The 16,144-nt window shown below is 36.0% G+C and overlaps 4 protein-coding genes across 4 annotated transcripts; 3 read left to right on the forward strand and 1 right to left on the reverse strand.

Annotated features, from left to right (window-relative positions):
• The first annotated feature begins 554 nt into the window (after positions 1-554).
• On the forward strand, positions 555-6,675 carry LOC140840779 (uncharacterized). Its single transcript, XM_073207946.1, has 13 exons — positions 555-958; positions 1,201-1,346; positions 1,437-1,553; positions 1,754-1,861; positions 1,945-2,089; positions 3,188-3,283; positions 3,353-3,466; positions 3,898-3,966; positions 4,162-4,232; positions 4,306-4,399; positions 5,521-5,649; positions 5,786-5,875; positions 6,120-6,675. The coding sequence occupies exons 1-13, from the start codon at positions 596-598 to the stop codon at positions 6,210-6,212; spliced, it is 1,635 nt and encodes a 544-aa protein (XP_073064047.1). The 5' UTR covers positions 555-595; the 3' UTR covers positions 6,213-6,675.
• Positions 6,676-8,267: 1,592 nt separating this feature from the next.
• On the forward strand, positions 8,268-13,279 carry LOC140840796 (polygalacturonate 4-alpha-galacturonosyltransferase-like). Its single transcript, XM_073207961.1, has 9 exons — positions 8,268-8,650; positions 9,841-9,875; positions 9,959-10,018; positions 10,108-10,233; positions 10,346-10,388; positions 10,503-10,549; positions 10,708-11,042; positions 11,117-11,474; positions 12,138-13,279. The coding sequence occupies exons 1-9, from the start codon at positions 8,500-8,502 to the stop codon at positions 12,987-12,989; spliced, it is 2,007 nt and encodes a 668-aa protein (XP_073064062.1). The 5' UTR covers positions 8,268-8,499; the 3' UTR covers positions 12,990-13,279.
• Positions 13,280-13,332: 53 nt separating this feature from the next.
• Positions 13,333-15,425, forward strand: LOC140840818 (defensin-like protein 1). The gene is made up of 3 exons (XM_073207986.1): positions 13,333-13,416; positions 13,562-13,983; positions 14,122-15,425. Exons 2-3 carry the CDS (start codon positions 13,905-13,907, stop codon positions 14,292-14,294), a joined length of 252 nt encoding a protein of 83 aa, XP_073064087.1. The 5' UTR covers positions 13,333-13,416; positions 13,562-13,904; the 3' UTR covers positions 14,295-15,425.
• On the reverse strand, positions 15,361-16,058 carry LOC140840814 (large ribosomal subunit protein bL31c-like). Its single transcript, XM_073207981.1, has 2 exons — positions 15,909-16,058; positions 15,361-15,819 (listed from the first exon to the last, which is right to left on the reverse strand). The coding sequence occupies exons 1-2, from the start codon at positions 15,978-15,980 to the stop codon at positions 15,490-15,492; spliced, it is 402 nt and encodes a 133-aa protein (XP_073064082.1). The 5' UTR covers positions 15,981-16,058; the 3' UTR covers positions 15,361-15,489.
• Positions 16,059-16,144: the final 86 nt, after the last annotated feature.

The raw sequence follows: 16,144 nt of genomic DNA on the forward strand, positions 1-16,144 counted from the left end.
GTGTAAGACGGTCTCGTGGGTCGTATTTGTGAGACATATATCTTATTTGGGTTATCCATGAAAAATGTATTACTTTTTATGTTAAGAGTATTACTTTTTATTGTGATATGGGTAGGATTGATCTGTCTCACAGGTTAATATCCATGAGACGGTCTCACAAGAGACTCGCTCTGTAGTTTTTTCTCTTGAGATGAGATTGATTATGTTAAATGGATTAATTCCATTCATATTTTATGATAAAAAAAGACAAAAATTTGTACGAGACGATCTCACGGGTCGTATTTTGTTTGACAGATATTTTATTTGTGCAATCCATGAAAAAATATTATTTTTTATGTTATTAGTATTATTTTTTTTATGAATATCGGTGAGATTGACCCGTCTTATATTTAAAGATTCGTGAGATCGTCTCACCTACTCAATAAATAAATATTGGTTTCAGAAAATTTATATTATTATTTTTGGTGTAAGAAAAATTTTAATCGAACCGGGCGGATTATCGGGTTTCAGACCGTGCCGTCAGGGTGAATGATTCCTTTTATTAAAGTTATGTGTGTTTCTTTCGTTTCCGCAAATTTGTGATAATTGATTTACCATGAGCTTATCCAGCTACTCCATCTCCAAACATTCCTTTCCAAATCACCATCCATGGCCTCCAAACCCCAAGATCAAACCCCTCCAGTGTTTAAGATTCGAAGCTTCCTGCGGAAATCTCAGCTCACGTTTTCTCGTTAAGGCTCTTCATGCGGATGGAGTCGGAGTTGTCTACCCAGACGACAGCGTTTCGGACCGGAACGTTTCGTTCGAGGTTCAAACAGAGGATGAGGTACATGAAGTTGTCAATGGGGTTCCTGGAACTCACGCGGAAGATGCTCATGAGGCTACTCATGAAATTCGGTTGAAGAAAAGTGCAGACTTAGATGTCAATAGCAGGTTCAAGTTACGAAACGGACGAGAGGTTCGTCTTCTAACTATTCTTGAGCTTACTTATTTATTTATTATTTTTAAGAAGCTATTTTTGCTTTTTGTTTTTGATTCATTCTTTTTTACGAGGTTATATGCTTTTGAGTTATTCATTCTGTGTCAATAATTACGATTCAGTTTGTCCATCCAAAAGGCTGGAAAGAATCAGAATTTCAAACAACAAACATGGATATTCTTCCCGTCATTCTGTAAACTAATAGGTGGGTTCGAACATAGGTGTTTGAAGAGAGGACTTATATTGTCGGTGTGGCAAGGAAAGGTGAAGACACCGGTGGCTCATTTGGCATTGAGGACTCAATTAGTGAATTAGAGCAGCTAGCTGACACAGCTGGATTAACTGTTGTTGGTTCTACTTATCAAAAGTACGTAGTAGTTTTGCAAGTTTTGTTATTTTACGATAAATTATCAAGATATGCCCTTATCTGAGGCGCAATTGTTTTACTTTGATGCAGACTAGCTACGCCAAATTCGAGGACATACATAGGATCAGGAAAGGTGGCAGAAATCAAGAGTGCGATTCATGCAATTGATGTGGAGACTGTGATTTTTGATGATGAACTTTCGCCAGGGTTAGTTTTCTGCCAGACTTCCGGATATGTTATTCTATGTAATTCCTGACCATATAAGTGCCTGTTTATTGTGTTTTATCAGTCAATGCCCGTGTGTTTTTGCCTCGCTTCTCCTTATCTGTATGCAGGGGGTTTCAAGTTAAATTGCTTATTTTTTTCTCCTCCCTCCCATTTATAATATTTTTAAATTTTGAACACAGGCAATTGCGAAATCTTGAAAAGGCCTTTGGGGGAGATGTCAGAGTGTGTGATCGCACTGCTCTCATCCTCGATATTTTCAATCAGCGGGCGGCTACACGTGAAGCTTCATTTGCAAGTACGCTTTGCTTCAGCCTTCAGGCACATAGTATTGAAGTATATCTTTTCTTCATGCGGACTATAAATTTTTTTGCTTGCAGGTTTCATTGGCTCAGATGGAATATCAATTACCCCGGCTGACGAGAATGTGGACCCACCTTGAGCGTCAATCTGGTGGCCAAGTGAAGGGTATGGGTGAAAAACAAATTGAAGTTGATAAACGTATCTTACGTGACCAGGTGTGCTGTTTGCTTTTCCTACTATTGCTAAATTTCACATTTCATCCAAGGGCGAAATTTATGTTACATTTTTTTGTCAGCTTTTTGTTTACTAATCGCAGAAAGACTTTGTTCTAAATTTATTGATGTGAGGCATAAATCAAATCAATATTATTACATTATTGTGTACTGTCATCCAAGGACATCAAATCCTTATGTTATAATGTAATTTATATTCAAGGATTATGTTTTCTAAACTATGATATTTTTGCATCTTGTCGTGGAATTGTTTAATTTTGTTACCTTTGTATTTATGAGAAGTTATCAAGTGCTTAAATGCTGTCCTGGATTGGACAATTCAACTTCCCCGATTGTTGCTCATGATAATTTCTGGGCTAAGCTGAGTCCAAAAGGCTCGAACGTTTGACAACCCATTTTTTTCGTAAAAGCAAAGATACTCAAAGAAAAAAGAAGAAATAACTGGTCGCCTTATGGATGAGGTGGCACCACAGTGGTGGTGTTATGATTTTGGTTGTATCATGTATGAAAGTGGCGGTAAGAATCCACTTTATTTGTTAATAATTAAAAAGGAAAGAGAGAAAATAAAGTAATTAAACTGAGATAGAGAAAATAAAAGAAGATGATGTTAAAATTGTAGAAAAATGGAAGAAAGAAATGAGATATGGAAAAAAGGGTGAAGCGCGGTATTAGAGATTCTGGAAAGTAAAGTATAATTTTACATTCTCTTTTATGTTGTTAAAAGCAAGGAAATGGGACTGGACTGGAGTTTGTGAATGAGCTTTAGAGTTACATGGTCAAATGTAATCTGGATGTGCAGACAGTTGCCTGCATCCCAGTCAATATTACAGGTTTCTGAGCGGTCTGAAACTCTGGATCTCAAAAACCACTATTACATGCTGTTGATTTTTTCATGGATATCCGTCTATAATCATATTGTTCTAACCTGTAATAATTGTAATTGATGACTTATCCCCTGCTGGTCTGTCTCCGTGAGGCACTTTGATTTGCTTGTTGCCTTTTCTTTAAATTTCCTGTATTCAACTTTCTTGAATGTGTGTCCTGTATAAGTGTAATGTGCAATTCTTCTTCTTGTTTCAGATAGGTGCTCTCAAGAAAGAGATAGAATCTGTCCGTAAACACCGCAAGCAGTACAGGGACAGACGTGTTGCTGTACCTGTTCCAGTTGTTTCTTTGGTAGGAAATTACCATTTACTTGTATTCGCTTGGGGATAATATCAAGACCTGATATCTGTCCATAATTAGGTTGGGTATACAAATGCTGGAAAGAGTACACTTTTAAATCAATTGACTGGAGCAAATGTTCTTGCTGAGGACAAGTTATTTGCAACTCTTGATCCTACTACAAGAAGGGTACATGTGAGTAAATTGCTCCTGAAAAAACTTTCTTCAACTGTCTGATGATAGTTTCACCTCACAACATGCCAGTTTTCTTTTATCGAAAATTGATCAATATTTCAAGGGTTTTGGAAGGTCTAAGCGGTTGACATTACTAGTGATAAACTGATAAAAAAATTCCTTCATATTGCACATATTTTCATCAACTCAAATGCTTCTTTTGGGCATTAATGATTAGAAATGTTCTTTTATGGATTCCACAGTTAGTATTCTAAGCAGAGTAACATTCTTTTAGAATGTAGCTTCAAGGTTAGAATTAAAATTTTCAAGGTCCACCAAGAATGTTATTAGTGGTCTAAATTAGTAACAAAATTCTCTTGTCAATGCAGTTTTGTTTTATCACTTTCTTTTTCCGCATACCTAAACGTGGGTGTTTATAATCTTTTGTCTAGATGAAGAACGGGACGGAGTTTCTTCTAACTGATACAGTGGGCTTCATTCAAAAATTACCAACAACACTGGTATGACTTTTCGCACTCTAGATATATCATGGTTGTTTTTCAGTAGTCAGAGGATATGTGTGCTATTATGTTTTCTGAATTGTGAATAATAGCTGTTCCTGTGTGGTTGGCACTTTTATTGAAACAATTCAATTGTTTTATCTGATGAATTTAGAATCTGTTCCTTTCTCATTATATTGGTCTTTCTTCTCCCAGGTAGCTGCGTTTAGGGCAACATTGGAAGAAATATCCGAGTCATCACTTCTGGTGCATGTAGTAGATATTAGGTACGATCAATTTAAGAGGGGGCTGTGATATTGCAATGTTCAGCTTTTAATCATGTCACCCTCTTTGGATCAGCCATCCACTGGCAGAGCTTCAGATCGAGGCTGTGGACAAAGTTCTCTCAGAGCTTGAAGCATCGTCTATACCAAAGTTAATCGTTTGGAACAAGGTACTTGAAGCCATTTTATATCCTTAAGAATGATAATTCGTTGTTCACATAATCCCTCGTGGTCTATTTCTAGTTTTTCTTTCGTCTACCTACGAAATCCTCTTGGCAAACTCAATACCTGAAAAATGGCAAATCGCTCATAATCGCATCATGTGATCATCTGAAAGTGACTCAAGATAAGCAGTGAAGACTGTTATAAAATCTATTTTGATTCATCAAAATGATGGTTAAAATAATCATATATCGTGTAAATAATTTATTTCAGTTTTATTAATGATTTAGTGAATAGATTTGGTCCTTTATCTCTTAAGATTTTTTCTCGCCTATAATACTGGGGTGATTATGTTTTTAAAATCAAGAGAAAATATTAAATGTGTTATAGCCCTGTGATGAGTTTGTTTGTGGATGCGGGATGATTATATAGTTTTTTCTTTATTATTAACATGGTGCTAGAGCGAGTTGATACCTCTTGCTTAAAACTACCCGGGGGTCATTTGGTGTATTCTTTATCTTATAGGTTTCCATTTTTTAATTGGTTGTTGGTCAGCTGATATCTTAGCCTATATAGTAAGAAGTATCATTATTGTTAAAATATAAAAATTAATCCAGAAAATCGTGATAAATAAAATTTAAGTAGACTAGAAATAGGATCTCAATCAATTTCATTAATGAATCTCTAAATGAGATGTACCTTTCCAACAAGTGGAGGAAGCTAGACCGTTTCACACTGAATTCTTGCTTTGACTAAGCACTTATAGATGGCTTGACAACTTCAATTCAAATTTCCCAATCTAGTATATTTTCCACATTTACAAGTACATCCTCTTCCCAAATTCTCTACTGACTTCACTGTACTATATATCATCTTGGAGTGATAGCTTACTCAAATATGTGTCGCACAATCTGTCTGTGTTAGCTAGCTCAGATGAGCCACATGTGAGTGTCATGTGGCTAGTAATTGGGTTTTTTCACAATTTAGCAGGCTTATACAAGGTATGATAATACAATGCTAGACAAGTTTGTTGACGGTGATTGAGGTGCTAGATTTTTTATACTAGGTCCATGGACTAAAACGAAATGGATGATATCCCTTTCATCTCTATTTAATTCTTATTTTTCAGGTTGATAACGCAAAGGACCCTGACAAAATCAAGTCTGACGCCAAGATAAATGTAGATGTTGTATGCATGTCTGCTTTAACCGGTGAAGGGTTGGATGACTTCTGTAATGCAGTTCAAGAAAAATTAAAGGTTCTTGATGTCTATAACTTACGAGTTACAACGCACCACACCACTAATATTACTTTTTCCCACATCTTCATTTTGACAATGCAGGTTTGTAGATGTAAATTCAATGTACTTAACTCAGCTAACTTTTATGCGATAGGATATGATGGTGTGGGTGGAAGCTCTAATTCCTTTTGACAAAGGAGAACTATTAAGCACCATACACCAAGTTGGAATGGTTGAGAAAACTGTAAGTGTTCTCTCTCTTTTTTCATGCACCATCTATTGCTGTATTTAGGATAGAGGGTCAACTTTTTGTATAACGAAATTCTGTCTTATTAATGCAACAACTGAATCGTAAGACACCATTATAAGAGAATAACACTATCTTGTAATTTTCAATCTGATTAAAAATTCTGCTACTGCAATGAAGATCTTGTAAGCATTTCATGAATATTTTCTGACCGTATATCTTTGGTGCTATCATTTGACAGGAATATGTCGAGAATGGAGCTTTAGTTAGAGCTCGTGTTCCACTCCGGTTTGCAAGGCTTCTCACACCAATGAGACAAACTTGTGTTTCATAGTTGTCTCAGCAGTTACTCAGAAAGGTTCTAGTTTCTCAGGAAATCAACACAATTGCTGCTGCTCTTGTTAACGTTGATGCTTATAGGCTACAGTAACAAGTAGGGCAATTATAGCCTGAAAATTATCTTTTGTCGACCTGATTTCTAAGCCAGGTCTAGACGTTGGAGCTTAAATGAATGTCACAGTTCCATCTTTCCTCTTTGAGATTTGACCAATGTCTCTGTATGTAGCAGCACTGATTATAAAAGTAAATATGGTTTTGAAATCTTCTGGAAGATTACTTTGAAACCAATTGGGGTTGGGCTAATATATCTCAAGTTTGCTTGTACATCTTACGTTCAAGCTCGTGCCTTTCAAAATCGACATGAAATCCAACAACTGTGTTCTTCCTCTATTTGCTTCTTGTAAACTGATAATTTTAAATGTATGTTATGTGAACTAAAACGACTAGAAATAGGTTAATCCTGTTGAACAAAGCATTTGTAGTGTAAATAAATGAATAAAGTTATAAATAATTATAAATTAATATAAGTAGCATACGATTTATTAATCGTTAAAGTTGGGAACGATGGTGGGGCTGTCATCATATTGTTCTCTTGATATACTTAAATATGAGTAGGTCTTTTTGTGAGACGGTTTCACGAATCTTTATTTGTGAGACGCGTCAACTCTACCGATATTTACAATAAAAATTAATATTCTTAGCATAAAAAGTAATATTTTCTATGGAGGACCTAAATAAGAGATCCGTCTCACAAAATACGACTCGTGAGATCGTCTCACACAAGATTTTTGCTCCTAAATATTGGCCCACCTTTATTAAAGAACAATTTTATAATTTGCATGGAAAATGAAATCTTACGTATAGAAAATATTTCAAGAGCCCCGTTTGGATTTGATGATGGATATGCGGCATTACTATCCACAACTTTTTAAAACAGCTATCAATTCGCTTTCTTTTCCTTTATCCCGAGAGTTAAAAAACCAAATAATTAATATTTTAAAAAAAATCGAGTTTATCTACAATATAGAAGCAATTTTTTTATTTTTTATTTGGCAAAAACTTGTGTGAGACGGTCTCACGGGTCGTATTTTGTGAGACGGATCTTTATTTGGGTCATCCATGAAAAAATATTACTTTTTATGCTAAGAGTATTACTTTTTATTGTGAATATTGGTAAGGTTGACCCGTCTCACAACTTAGGATCTGTGAGACGGTCTCACATGAGGAGACTCACTCTTTTTATTTTCACGTTCTTCTATATGATCATTATTATTTGAAAAACATTTAGCTTAAAACCGACGATACTATAAAGAGTGAGTCTCATGTGAGACCGTCTCACGGGTCATAATCCGTGAGACGGGTCACCCTACCCATATTCACAATAAAAAGTAATACTCTTAGCATAAAAAGTAATACTTTTTCATGAGTGACCCAAATAAGAGATCCGTCTCACAAATATGACCCGTGAGACCGTCTCACACAAGTTTTTGCCTACTATAAAATATAGTTATTACAAGTTAATTAACTTCGATCATAATTTCTGATTTAACAACATTTAAACAAAAAAAGCTATCACTTTTAGTGACCACTAAGTGTACCGATGCACACGTTGTGTATTTATACAATATTTTTATAATTTATTTGGTTTATATTTAAATGATGATTAAAGTGTAATTATAAGAAATAGTGTTCCAAGTTTGATATATAAACTAAAAAAATAAATAGAAAAAAAAAGATCTAAGTAGGACTTGAATCTACAATTTGATGATTAGAAAATAAAGACTCTATCTGCTGAACTACATGTAACTTGTATTAAAATTTAAATACTTAATATATATATATATATATATATAATTATTAAAACAGACAATGACACTAAAAATTAGTTATTATAAGTGTCTCAAACTTAATAATATAGTATAGAAGTATTGATAATAAAACATAAATAATTTTTAAATTTGAGAATTGTAACAATTATATTTGTATATGGAAATGGAAAAAAATAAAAATCAATTTACAAGTCATCACATTAGTCATTACTAAGAAACGAAATATACAACAATCGGAGGGCCGCTTGGAAATTTTCGAGTTGTTAAAACTTTATCGATCCTTGTCAATCTATTCACACGCAATAATTAACAAATCCTTCAACAAGCCTGATCAATCATCCGAATTTTCTCTGTAGCACACAAATTTTTGTTGGCATTACCATTTTCCTAGTGCATTGCTTCCAAGTTTCTGAATGTGCGCTATGGTTGAATCTTGAAGGTTTATGACAGGGCATGGCTACTAAGAGGGGGTTATTTGGTGAGGGAATCCAAAGGAGTAGGAGTACTGGATCTCGCTGCCCCGTTGCTTTCGTTATTTTCATCTTACTCCTCGTTTTCTCTGTTCTTGTCGTAGGCCGTGGCCTCTTTACCGCCTCCTCGACTGGTCAGTTTTCGTTTGAAGAACCATTCTTTCGCTATTGTGGTTTTATTTTAAATGGGTTTTAAGGTGTGCGGGTTTGGGTGGGGATCAGCAATAATTAGTCTAAGATTATGTAATTTGATGAAAGTCACGTGAAATTTTGTTTGTTAGTCTTGTTTCTTCCTCAAGAATTGAACTTCTACGTGAATTAGTTACTGAAAATGGGTAGAGAAAAATACGGATAGTGAATCAGTGATCAAGCTTTTCTTGATCTTTTTACAATAAGTTTTACTGCGTAAATGCATTCAAGAAACCGGACTTTGGTTCAGGAACGAGTGATAAATAAGTACGGAATGAATCCCCCTTAGATGTGCTATTTAGAAAAATTCCTGGTGAACAGTCTTATCGATATTCTAGCTAACCTCGGAGTGAAAAGTTGGGCCATCTTGCTCTTTTGTGAGTTGAATTTGGGGAGGAAAATTTTAAAAAGTTGCTGGGGTAGATTCTGTTTGTTAGCGTCTGGAAAAGACAGGGTTGAGAGGCGACATTGCTTTGTTCAGTTTACTGTTCATGTGACTGATTAGCTTTGTTCAGTTTACTGTTCATGTGACTGATTAGACCAATCTAGGATGGTACACTTTGTAAAGCTGTCGCTTGTAGTCTAATAGAAGGTTGAGCTGGAACAAAACTCCGCTTCCCTATGATCCTGGTTAAGATTACCGTGTTGAATTTAAATTTTCTTTTAAATTTTAATCATTAAAAAAATAATATCAAGACTCTGAGATAATAATCTAATAAAATATAATTATTTAACAAAAAGCTTGTGAAGATAAAAATTTTCAGAAAAGAAACAAAATCAGGGTTTTAATTTACACCCTAGGGTTTTTAATTCTTATTTTTCTCCACATCTAAAAAGTAAGACCTGGCTTCACCTTATGGGCTGCTAAACGTTCAGTTTACTGAATATATGGTATTGGCAAAGTCTTATGTGATTTCATTGTCCTGGTAGAAAAGGCCTTTTAAACAACACTTGCGGGCTAATTGATTTGATCTCCACCCCAGTTTAGGTGCTATGAGTCAGTTGAATTTATTTTGATGTATCCGACCGCTTTGTGTCTGTTGATGCTTCTACGCCCTTTATGGCAGGCTAATTGATTTGAATTTATTCTTCCTGTTTTACAGTTGGATGAAACTGATTTGTCTATGTTTTGCAGATCAAAATGATTTTTCTATCGGTTCTCATGGACAGGTGTCCCTCTTTGGCTTATGCTTCAATTGAATTGTAGTGTTAAATGTATTCTCTAGATTAATGGAAAGTGCTTCTTGCTACAGGAACTAAACTGGAGAGTGAGACTGGCATTGCAACATCTTAAGTCATTATTGTCAAAAGAGGCAAGTTTTTAACTACACCTTCTGAAATGTTAAGAAATGTGCTTTTTCAGGTATTGTTATCTGTAACCTACAATAATTTGAACATGTAGGTAATTGATGTCATTAAAGCTAGCACAGATGATTTGGGGCCTTTAAGTGTGGATTTCTTTAGAAAGAACAATTTGTCTACATCATGGCAAGAAATTACGAGACAGAATTATTCCACTTCTGTAGAGGTAGGATGATTATATGGCTCTAATTGCTTTACCTTCTGTTGCTGTACACATCTTGTATTTTATGAAAATGCTAAGTCACTCTTTCTTTTGGGTTAATTTGTGTGATTTTAAGTCCATTGAAGTAGCTTCAGAAATACAACAGCAAAAGTCTGGAGGTAAGCAGGAATTTTCTGCAAATAGTAATATCTTTCCAGAAATTCTATTGATGCATTAGTTGTTTTATTGATATGCTGTATGAAATAGTTAGAAAGTTAATTTGTTTTGTGCAGCTAATAATTCTAGGGTTTTCGAGACTGCTGCTATACTGGCCAGAAGAGTAAGCAGCAAGATTATATAATATAACAATATTACTTTTACTTCTGCTTGTTCTAATGAAAATCTTTTTCTGGTTACGAATTAATCTGTGTCCTTCTACAATATTCTGTGACTTTGCTTGTGTTATTTTGTTTTATTTTCCATATCTTCACACTGCAGCAATTGAGAGAAAAAAGGCGTGAAAAACGAGCTGCTGATTTGTTGAATCAAGATTATGAAGTGACTGTAAAGCTTGAAAATGCAGCAATTGAACGATCTAAGTCGGTTGATTCGGCAGTGTTAGGAAAATATAGTGTATGGAGGAAAGAATATGAAAATGAAAATTCTGATTCAGTTGTACGCTTGATGCGGGATCAAATGATAATGGCAACAGTTTATGTAAGTCTTGCAAGGATGAAAGACAAGCTTGACTTGGCACATGAGCTACAGGCCCGACTTAAGGAAAGCCAACGTTCCTTAGGAGAGGCAACTACTGATACTGATCTGCAGCAAAGGTAAAGGATGGTGTGTCGTTAATCTATGTGTATCCTTAGTTTAATCTTTTGCGCTTGTACAATTCATTTTACAGTGCACTTGAAAAAATGAAAGCAATGGGCCAAGTGTTGTCCAAAGCTAGGGAGCAATTGTATGACTGCAAGTTAGTAACTGGGAAGCTAAGAGCCATGCTCCATTCTGCAGATGAGCAAGTCCACAGTCTTAAGAGGCAAAGCGACTTCCTTAGCCAGCTTGCTGCTAAGACAATTCCAAATGGACTTCACTGTTTATCGTTGCGCCTGACAATAGATTACCACCTCCTTCCACCAGAGAAAAGGAAGTTCCCCCGAAGTGAAAATCTGGAAGATCCAAATCTCTACCACTATGCCCTCTTTTCGGATAATGTTCTTGCTGCTTCAGTAGTTGTGAACTCCACCATTATGAATGCTAAGGTGTGGACCTTCTTTCTCCTGCTGTTTTCCTTTAATTCAATCATGGTAACACGATTCAATGTTACACTTTCTTGTTTCATACCTTCTTTCTCAACTGAATAATTGATGTGGATAAGTTCTAAATATGTAATCATTTACTTCATTGATTCTATGATACTACCATTTTTCTACTCCGACGTATCTCTTCTCGGATATATCTCCAACTTCTGTTGTTCATTTGCCAGATTTATGATTTTATATATTTTTCTATGTCAAATTTACTCTCTTTATGATGCTGTGATGTGATATATTCACCATGGACACAAGGTGTCCATGTCATAGTTCATACTTTTTATCCCTGGAATATGACTTATTATACGGACATATACCTACAAATATCAATTTGTATCAGTTGGTAGCAGAGGAAAAGGGGCTTGCTTGTCCCTTATGAACTTATATATTCTTTTATATATTATTATATTATACACATAAATAAAATTATAGTTTTATCCCTCCTCCCGATGACGTTAAACTTCTTTCCCTACTGCTGAGATATTTGTACTACCATCATATATTCATAGAGGCATACACACTCGTACCTTTATATATGTGTCTGCTTATGCGCATTCATAACCATGATTTCGATTGCTGAACGCTGCCTCCTGGTGCTTGTATGAGTTTCAGGATCCTGCAAAACATGTTTTTCATGTTGTTTCTGATAAGCTGAACTTTGGAGCAATGAGTATGTGGTTTCTTCTGAACCCTCCTAGTAAAGCTACCATACACGTTGAAAATGTCGATGAATTCAAGTGGCTCAACTCATCCTATTGTCCTGTTCTACGTCAATTGGAATCTGCTGGTATGAAAGAATTCTACTTCAAGGCAGCTCACTCTGCTGGAGGTTCTAACCTAAAGTACAGAAACCCAAAGTATCTTTCTATGCTTAACCACCTCAGGTTTTATCTCCCACAGATTTACCCCAAGTTGGATAAAATCCTTTTTCTCGATGATGATATTGTTGTTCGGAAAGACTTGACTAGATTATGGGATGTAGATCTCCAGGGCAAAGTGAATGGTGCAGTGGAAACCTGTGGTGAGAGCTTTCACCGGTTCGATAAATATCTGAACTTTTCAAACCCTCTCATCTCTAAACACTTCGATCCAAACTCTTGTGGGTGGGCTTATGGAATGAACGTTTTCGATCTCAAAGAGTGGAAGAGGAAGGATATAACGGGTATATACCACAAATGGCAGAACTTGAACGAAGATAGGTTACTATGGAAGCTTGGGACGCTGCCTCCCGGTCTGATTACTTTTTATGGGCTTACACATCCACTTGAAAAGTCTTGGCATGTGCTCGGTTTAGGTTACAATCCAAGCATTGACCGGTCAGATATCGAGAATGCAGCTGTTGTACATTATAACGGGAACATGAAACCGTGGCTAGAATTGGCGATGACTAGATATAAATCATATTGGACAAGGTATATAAAACTCGACCATCCTTACATACGCGGTTGCAAACTAAGTGAATGATATGGAAAAATGTTTTCTAAATTGTGGTTGTGCAATTATACTAGCTGAGCGAAGGACGATATATGATCTAAAATGCGAATTCTCGTTGCCGTTTCATTGGTCTGAGATGATTCCTCGAAGAAGATGGGCTATAATGCTCCACTATGGTTCACCTGTGATGACTTCTTTCTAATGTCTGAAAGTTTTGTTTGTTGGAGTCAACTACTTGTTATATTTGAACAGAAATCTATTCAAATAGTAGATATAAATAGTTTGATTTTTTCTTCTACAGCAGCATCCCTTTACTTATATTCCAGTTTCAAATCTTCTGCAACAATTAATGTTACTAGGAATATTTAGGTGAATACTTTGGTAACACATGCCAGTATATATTATCGTGTTATTGTTGCATTAATATGAATAGCTCGTATGGATATATGATACGTACGTTGTATATGATAATTGATACAATCAAAATGGATCTTATTATTATTATTATGGCATAAACCGTATATATTATGAGATTTTACAAGAAATACTTTATTAAATTGGACAATAAATATTAGATATACCAAATTAGTACGTTGAAAGAGAAGAGTATGTTTCCGTAATCCACAATGTGAAGAGCTAATCAAATATACATACACGAATTGTTGGGCTCGACGTAATCCGGCACACATCTAAAACAAAATTGCTGGAAATTGTTGAACTAGAGTACATAGTGCCAAAATTTTATGACGAACGTGGTTTGAATTTATCCATCCCAAACACATCGAAATTCGCGATGGGAATTGGCGTTTATCATCAATATTTGTGATAAGGAAACAATTTTCATGTTTCTTTGGTCGCATAAATTCACTCTATATTTGAGGTTCTAAACCACTTCTTCATGCACCACAAGCCCTGCTCTTTCTTGAGCTTCAAAAGAAACAAGAAATGGCTGCATCACTTCTCCGTCGACGTTCCACTGTCGCAGTCGTCTTTTTCCTTCTCTTATTCGTCATACTCCTGAATGGTAAGCACTGTGTTTTTCAGAAGCATAGAGGAGAGACCTATATTTGCTGAATTTAATTATATATTTGTGGCTATTTTCAGCGAACTACAAATCTTACCTCTCTTCTCTACCAGTTACCTTGTTTCTCTTTTGATGCAGAATCGGCAGTGGTGGATTCAAGAACTTGCGAAAGGCGTAGCAAAACATGGTCGGGATTCTGCGGGAGCTCCAACAACTGTAATAGGCAGTGCAGGAATTGGGAGCATGCACTTCATGGCGCTTGTCACGCACAGTTCCCAGGATTTGCATGCTTCTGCTATTTTAACTGTTAAGCCATGCTACTGACTTAACAACGAGCGACATGTATGTACTTGTATGCTATGATGAAATAAATGTCTACAGACAAAGAAGGGTGCTTCATCCTCTGTACTTACATGTATAATCCTGGAGTTATTTTCTTTTAGAATCGAGATTCGACATGAAAGATTTCACACCATGATTACCAGGAGTTCTAAGACATCCCTATTTAAAGTTCCATTCGACAAAAGGGATGGTCTCTTTTAATCGGTAGCTTCATGTTGATATGAAATGATTGAATCCCATTACTGTGAAATAATAATTTGTGAGAAAACTCCCACATCCTTTGAAGGGTGGTAGGTTTGTACCCATCGTACTAGTTTTTCCAAATGGTTCCCACGATAATTTCAGAAAGAGTTGCAGAACACCACAATTCTTCATAAGAAGTATCGATGGAGATCTTCACAAGATTGAGAATGGTCCTATAAGATCAAATTCAATTGCAAAAAATTATCTTGACTGCCAGCAAGAGTTTCAAGACAAGCTGGCTGGCCGTGCAACGGGAAGTCCTCTTCTTGAAGCCTCACCGCAAGCAACGGTTCCTTCTGTCTCCATGTTGCCAAGATTTACGAATAACATCTTGTGTTTGGAAAATCTCACACTTACCAACTGAAGAACGACATCAGTTCGCTTAAGAAAATATAACTTAGGACAATGGAAACATGATTTGACATTTGTTGGATAAACTTGATGCATCTGGAAAAAGTGAGAAAAAAAAAATTTACAAAAGTTAAGAGTAGATGATGTTATCGATTTTCAAGAATTGAGAGATCACAGCATCCAAATCCTGCACATTTCAACTTCTTCACAATATCACTGCACGACAAATAGTCGAAGCAACTCGTTAGATTTTATACTACAGCCGAATAACTCCAATGGCCATAAATCAGCTTAAGAACGAACCAGAAAGAAACTCTACATCCAATAAACTTTAGCCTAGATCAGTCCACATCCATAAGCTCACTCCAAGAAGCAAAATTTCTATTTTTAGACCCATTCCACCGAATCAAGAATCAAGCAAAGACCAATGACACATTCAAAAAACCCAAACCCTTTCACATTTCATTAAAATCAAACAATTCATTGTAACAATTCGCCAGATTATCGCATTTCATATCCAAAACAAAAACTTGATAAATTCAACCGCAAAAGCAAACTAAACTATGGGGGCTACTTCTTTTTTCCTTTTCCAGACTTCTTCTTAGGAGGAAGAATAATCTCTCCCTTGAGCACAGGAATCTCCATAATCTGCGACAGCCCACTAAATTTCTTGCGGAATTTTTCAACCTGATCAGCATCAACAAGAAGCTGCGCTCGGCTTCCTAGATAAAAGGGGTGGTTCCCAGACCACACATCAACCACGTATTCTTTCTTGGTTCCACCGGTAGTCATCACGAGTTCACCATTACAGTACACCTTCGAATCTTCATGGAATTGCGGGTGTATATCCTTCTTCCTGCAGCTACACCGCATGTCATCTCTGCCCACAACTCGTTTTACCTGCACAAATCAGCCAAAAAAATTAAGAAACTTCCGAAAAATACAGAAAAAGGGAAGATTATTTACAAGATGGGTTTTTCGGATTCTACTTTGTCGTTGAGGGAAAGTAGAGAAGGGGAGAGGTTTTTACTGAGGAAAGTGTTGGACAGGTAAAGAGCCATGTTCTCGTCTCTTCGATGGCTATAGAGAGACGGTCATTAAAAAGAAAAGATTAATCCATGGCCATTATTATATTATATTCTAGTGGTCTTAAAATCTCCAGGCTGAATCCAGTTCCAAATGGATCAGTTTATGTAACCAAGGGCTCATCTTTAACCACTTGGAC

Source organism: Primulina eburnea, chromosome 1, assembly GCF_022965805.1.
Source record: "Primulina eburnea isolate SZY01 chromosome 1, ASM2296580v1, whole genome shotgun sequence".
Classification (NCBI taxonomy): Eukaryota; Viridiplantae; Streptophyta; class Magnoliopsida; order Lamiales; family Gesneriaceae; genus Primulina; species Primulina eburnea.

What these genes read in the sequence shown, in the direction of transcription:
- LOC140840818 (XM_073207986.1), top strand. Translation starts at nt 13,905, where the DNA reads ATGGCTGCATCACTTCTCCGTCGACGTTCCACTGTCGCAGTCGTCTTT. An exon ending in ATTCGTCATACTCCTGAATG is followed by an intron (nt 13,984 to 14,121) that starts GTAAGCACTGTG and finishes CTTTTGATGCAG; the next exon opens with AATCGGCAGTGGTGGATTCA.
- LOC140840796 (XM_073207961.1), top strand. Translation starts at nt 8,500, where the DNA reads ATGGCTACTAAGAGGGGGTTATTTGGTGAGGGAATCCAAAGGAGTAGG. An exon ending in ATTATTCCACTTCTGTAGAG is followed by an intron (nt 10,234 to 10,345) that starts GTAGGATGATTA and finishes TGTGATTTTAAG; the next exon opens with TCCATTGAAGTAGCTTCAGA. An exon ending in CTGCTATACTGGCCAGAAGA is followed by an intron (nt 10,550 to 10,707) that starts GTAAGCAGCAAG and finishes TTCACACTGCAG; the next exon opens with CAATTGAGAGAAAAAAGGCG.
- LOC140840814 (XM_073207981.1), bottom strand. Translation starts at nt 15,980, where the DNA reads ATGGCTCTTTACCTGTCCAACACTTTCCTCAGTAAAAACCTCTCCCCT. An exon ending in TACTTTCCCTCAACGACAAA is followed by an intron (nt 15,820 to 15,908) that starts GTAGAATCCGAA and finishes TGATTTGTGCAG; the next exon opens with GTAAAACGAGTTGTGGGCAG.
- LOC140840779 (XM_073207946.1), top strand. Translation starts at nt 596, where the DNA reads ATGAGCTTATCCAGCTACTCCATCTCCAAACATTCCTTTCCAAATCAC. An exon ending in GCGGCTACACGTGAAGCTTC is followed by an intron (nt 1,862 to 1,944) that starts ATTTGCAAGTAC and finishes TAAATTTTTTTG; the next exon opens with CTTGCAGGTTTCATTGGCTC. An exon ending in AAAAATTACCAACAACACTG is followed by an intron (nt 3,967 to 4,161) that starts GTATGACTTTTC and finishes TTCTTCTCCCAG; the next exon opens with GTAGCTGCGTTTAGGGCAAC.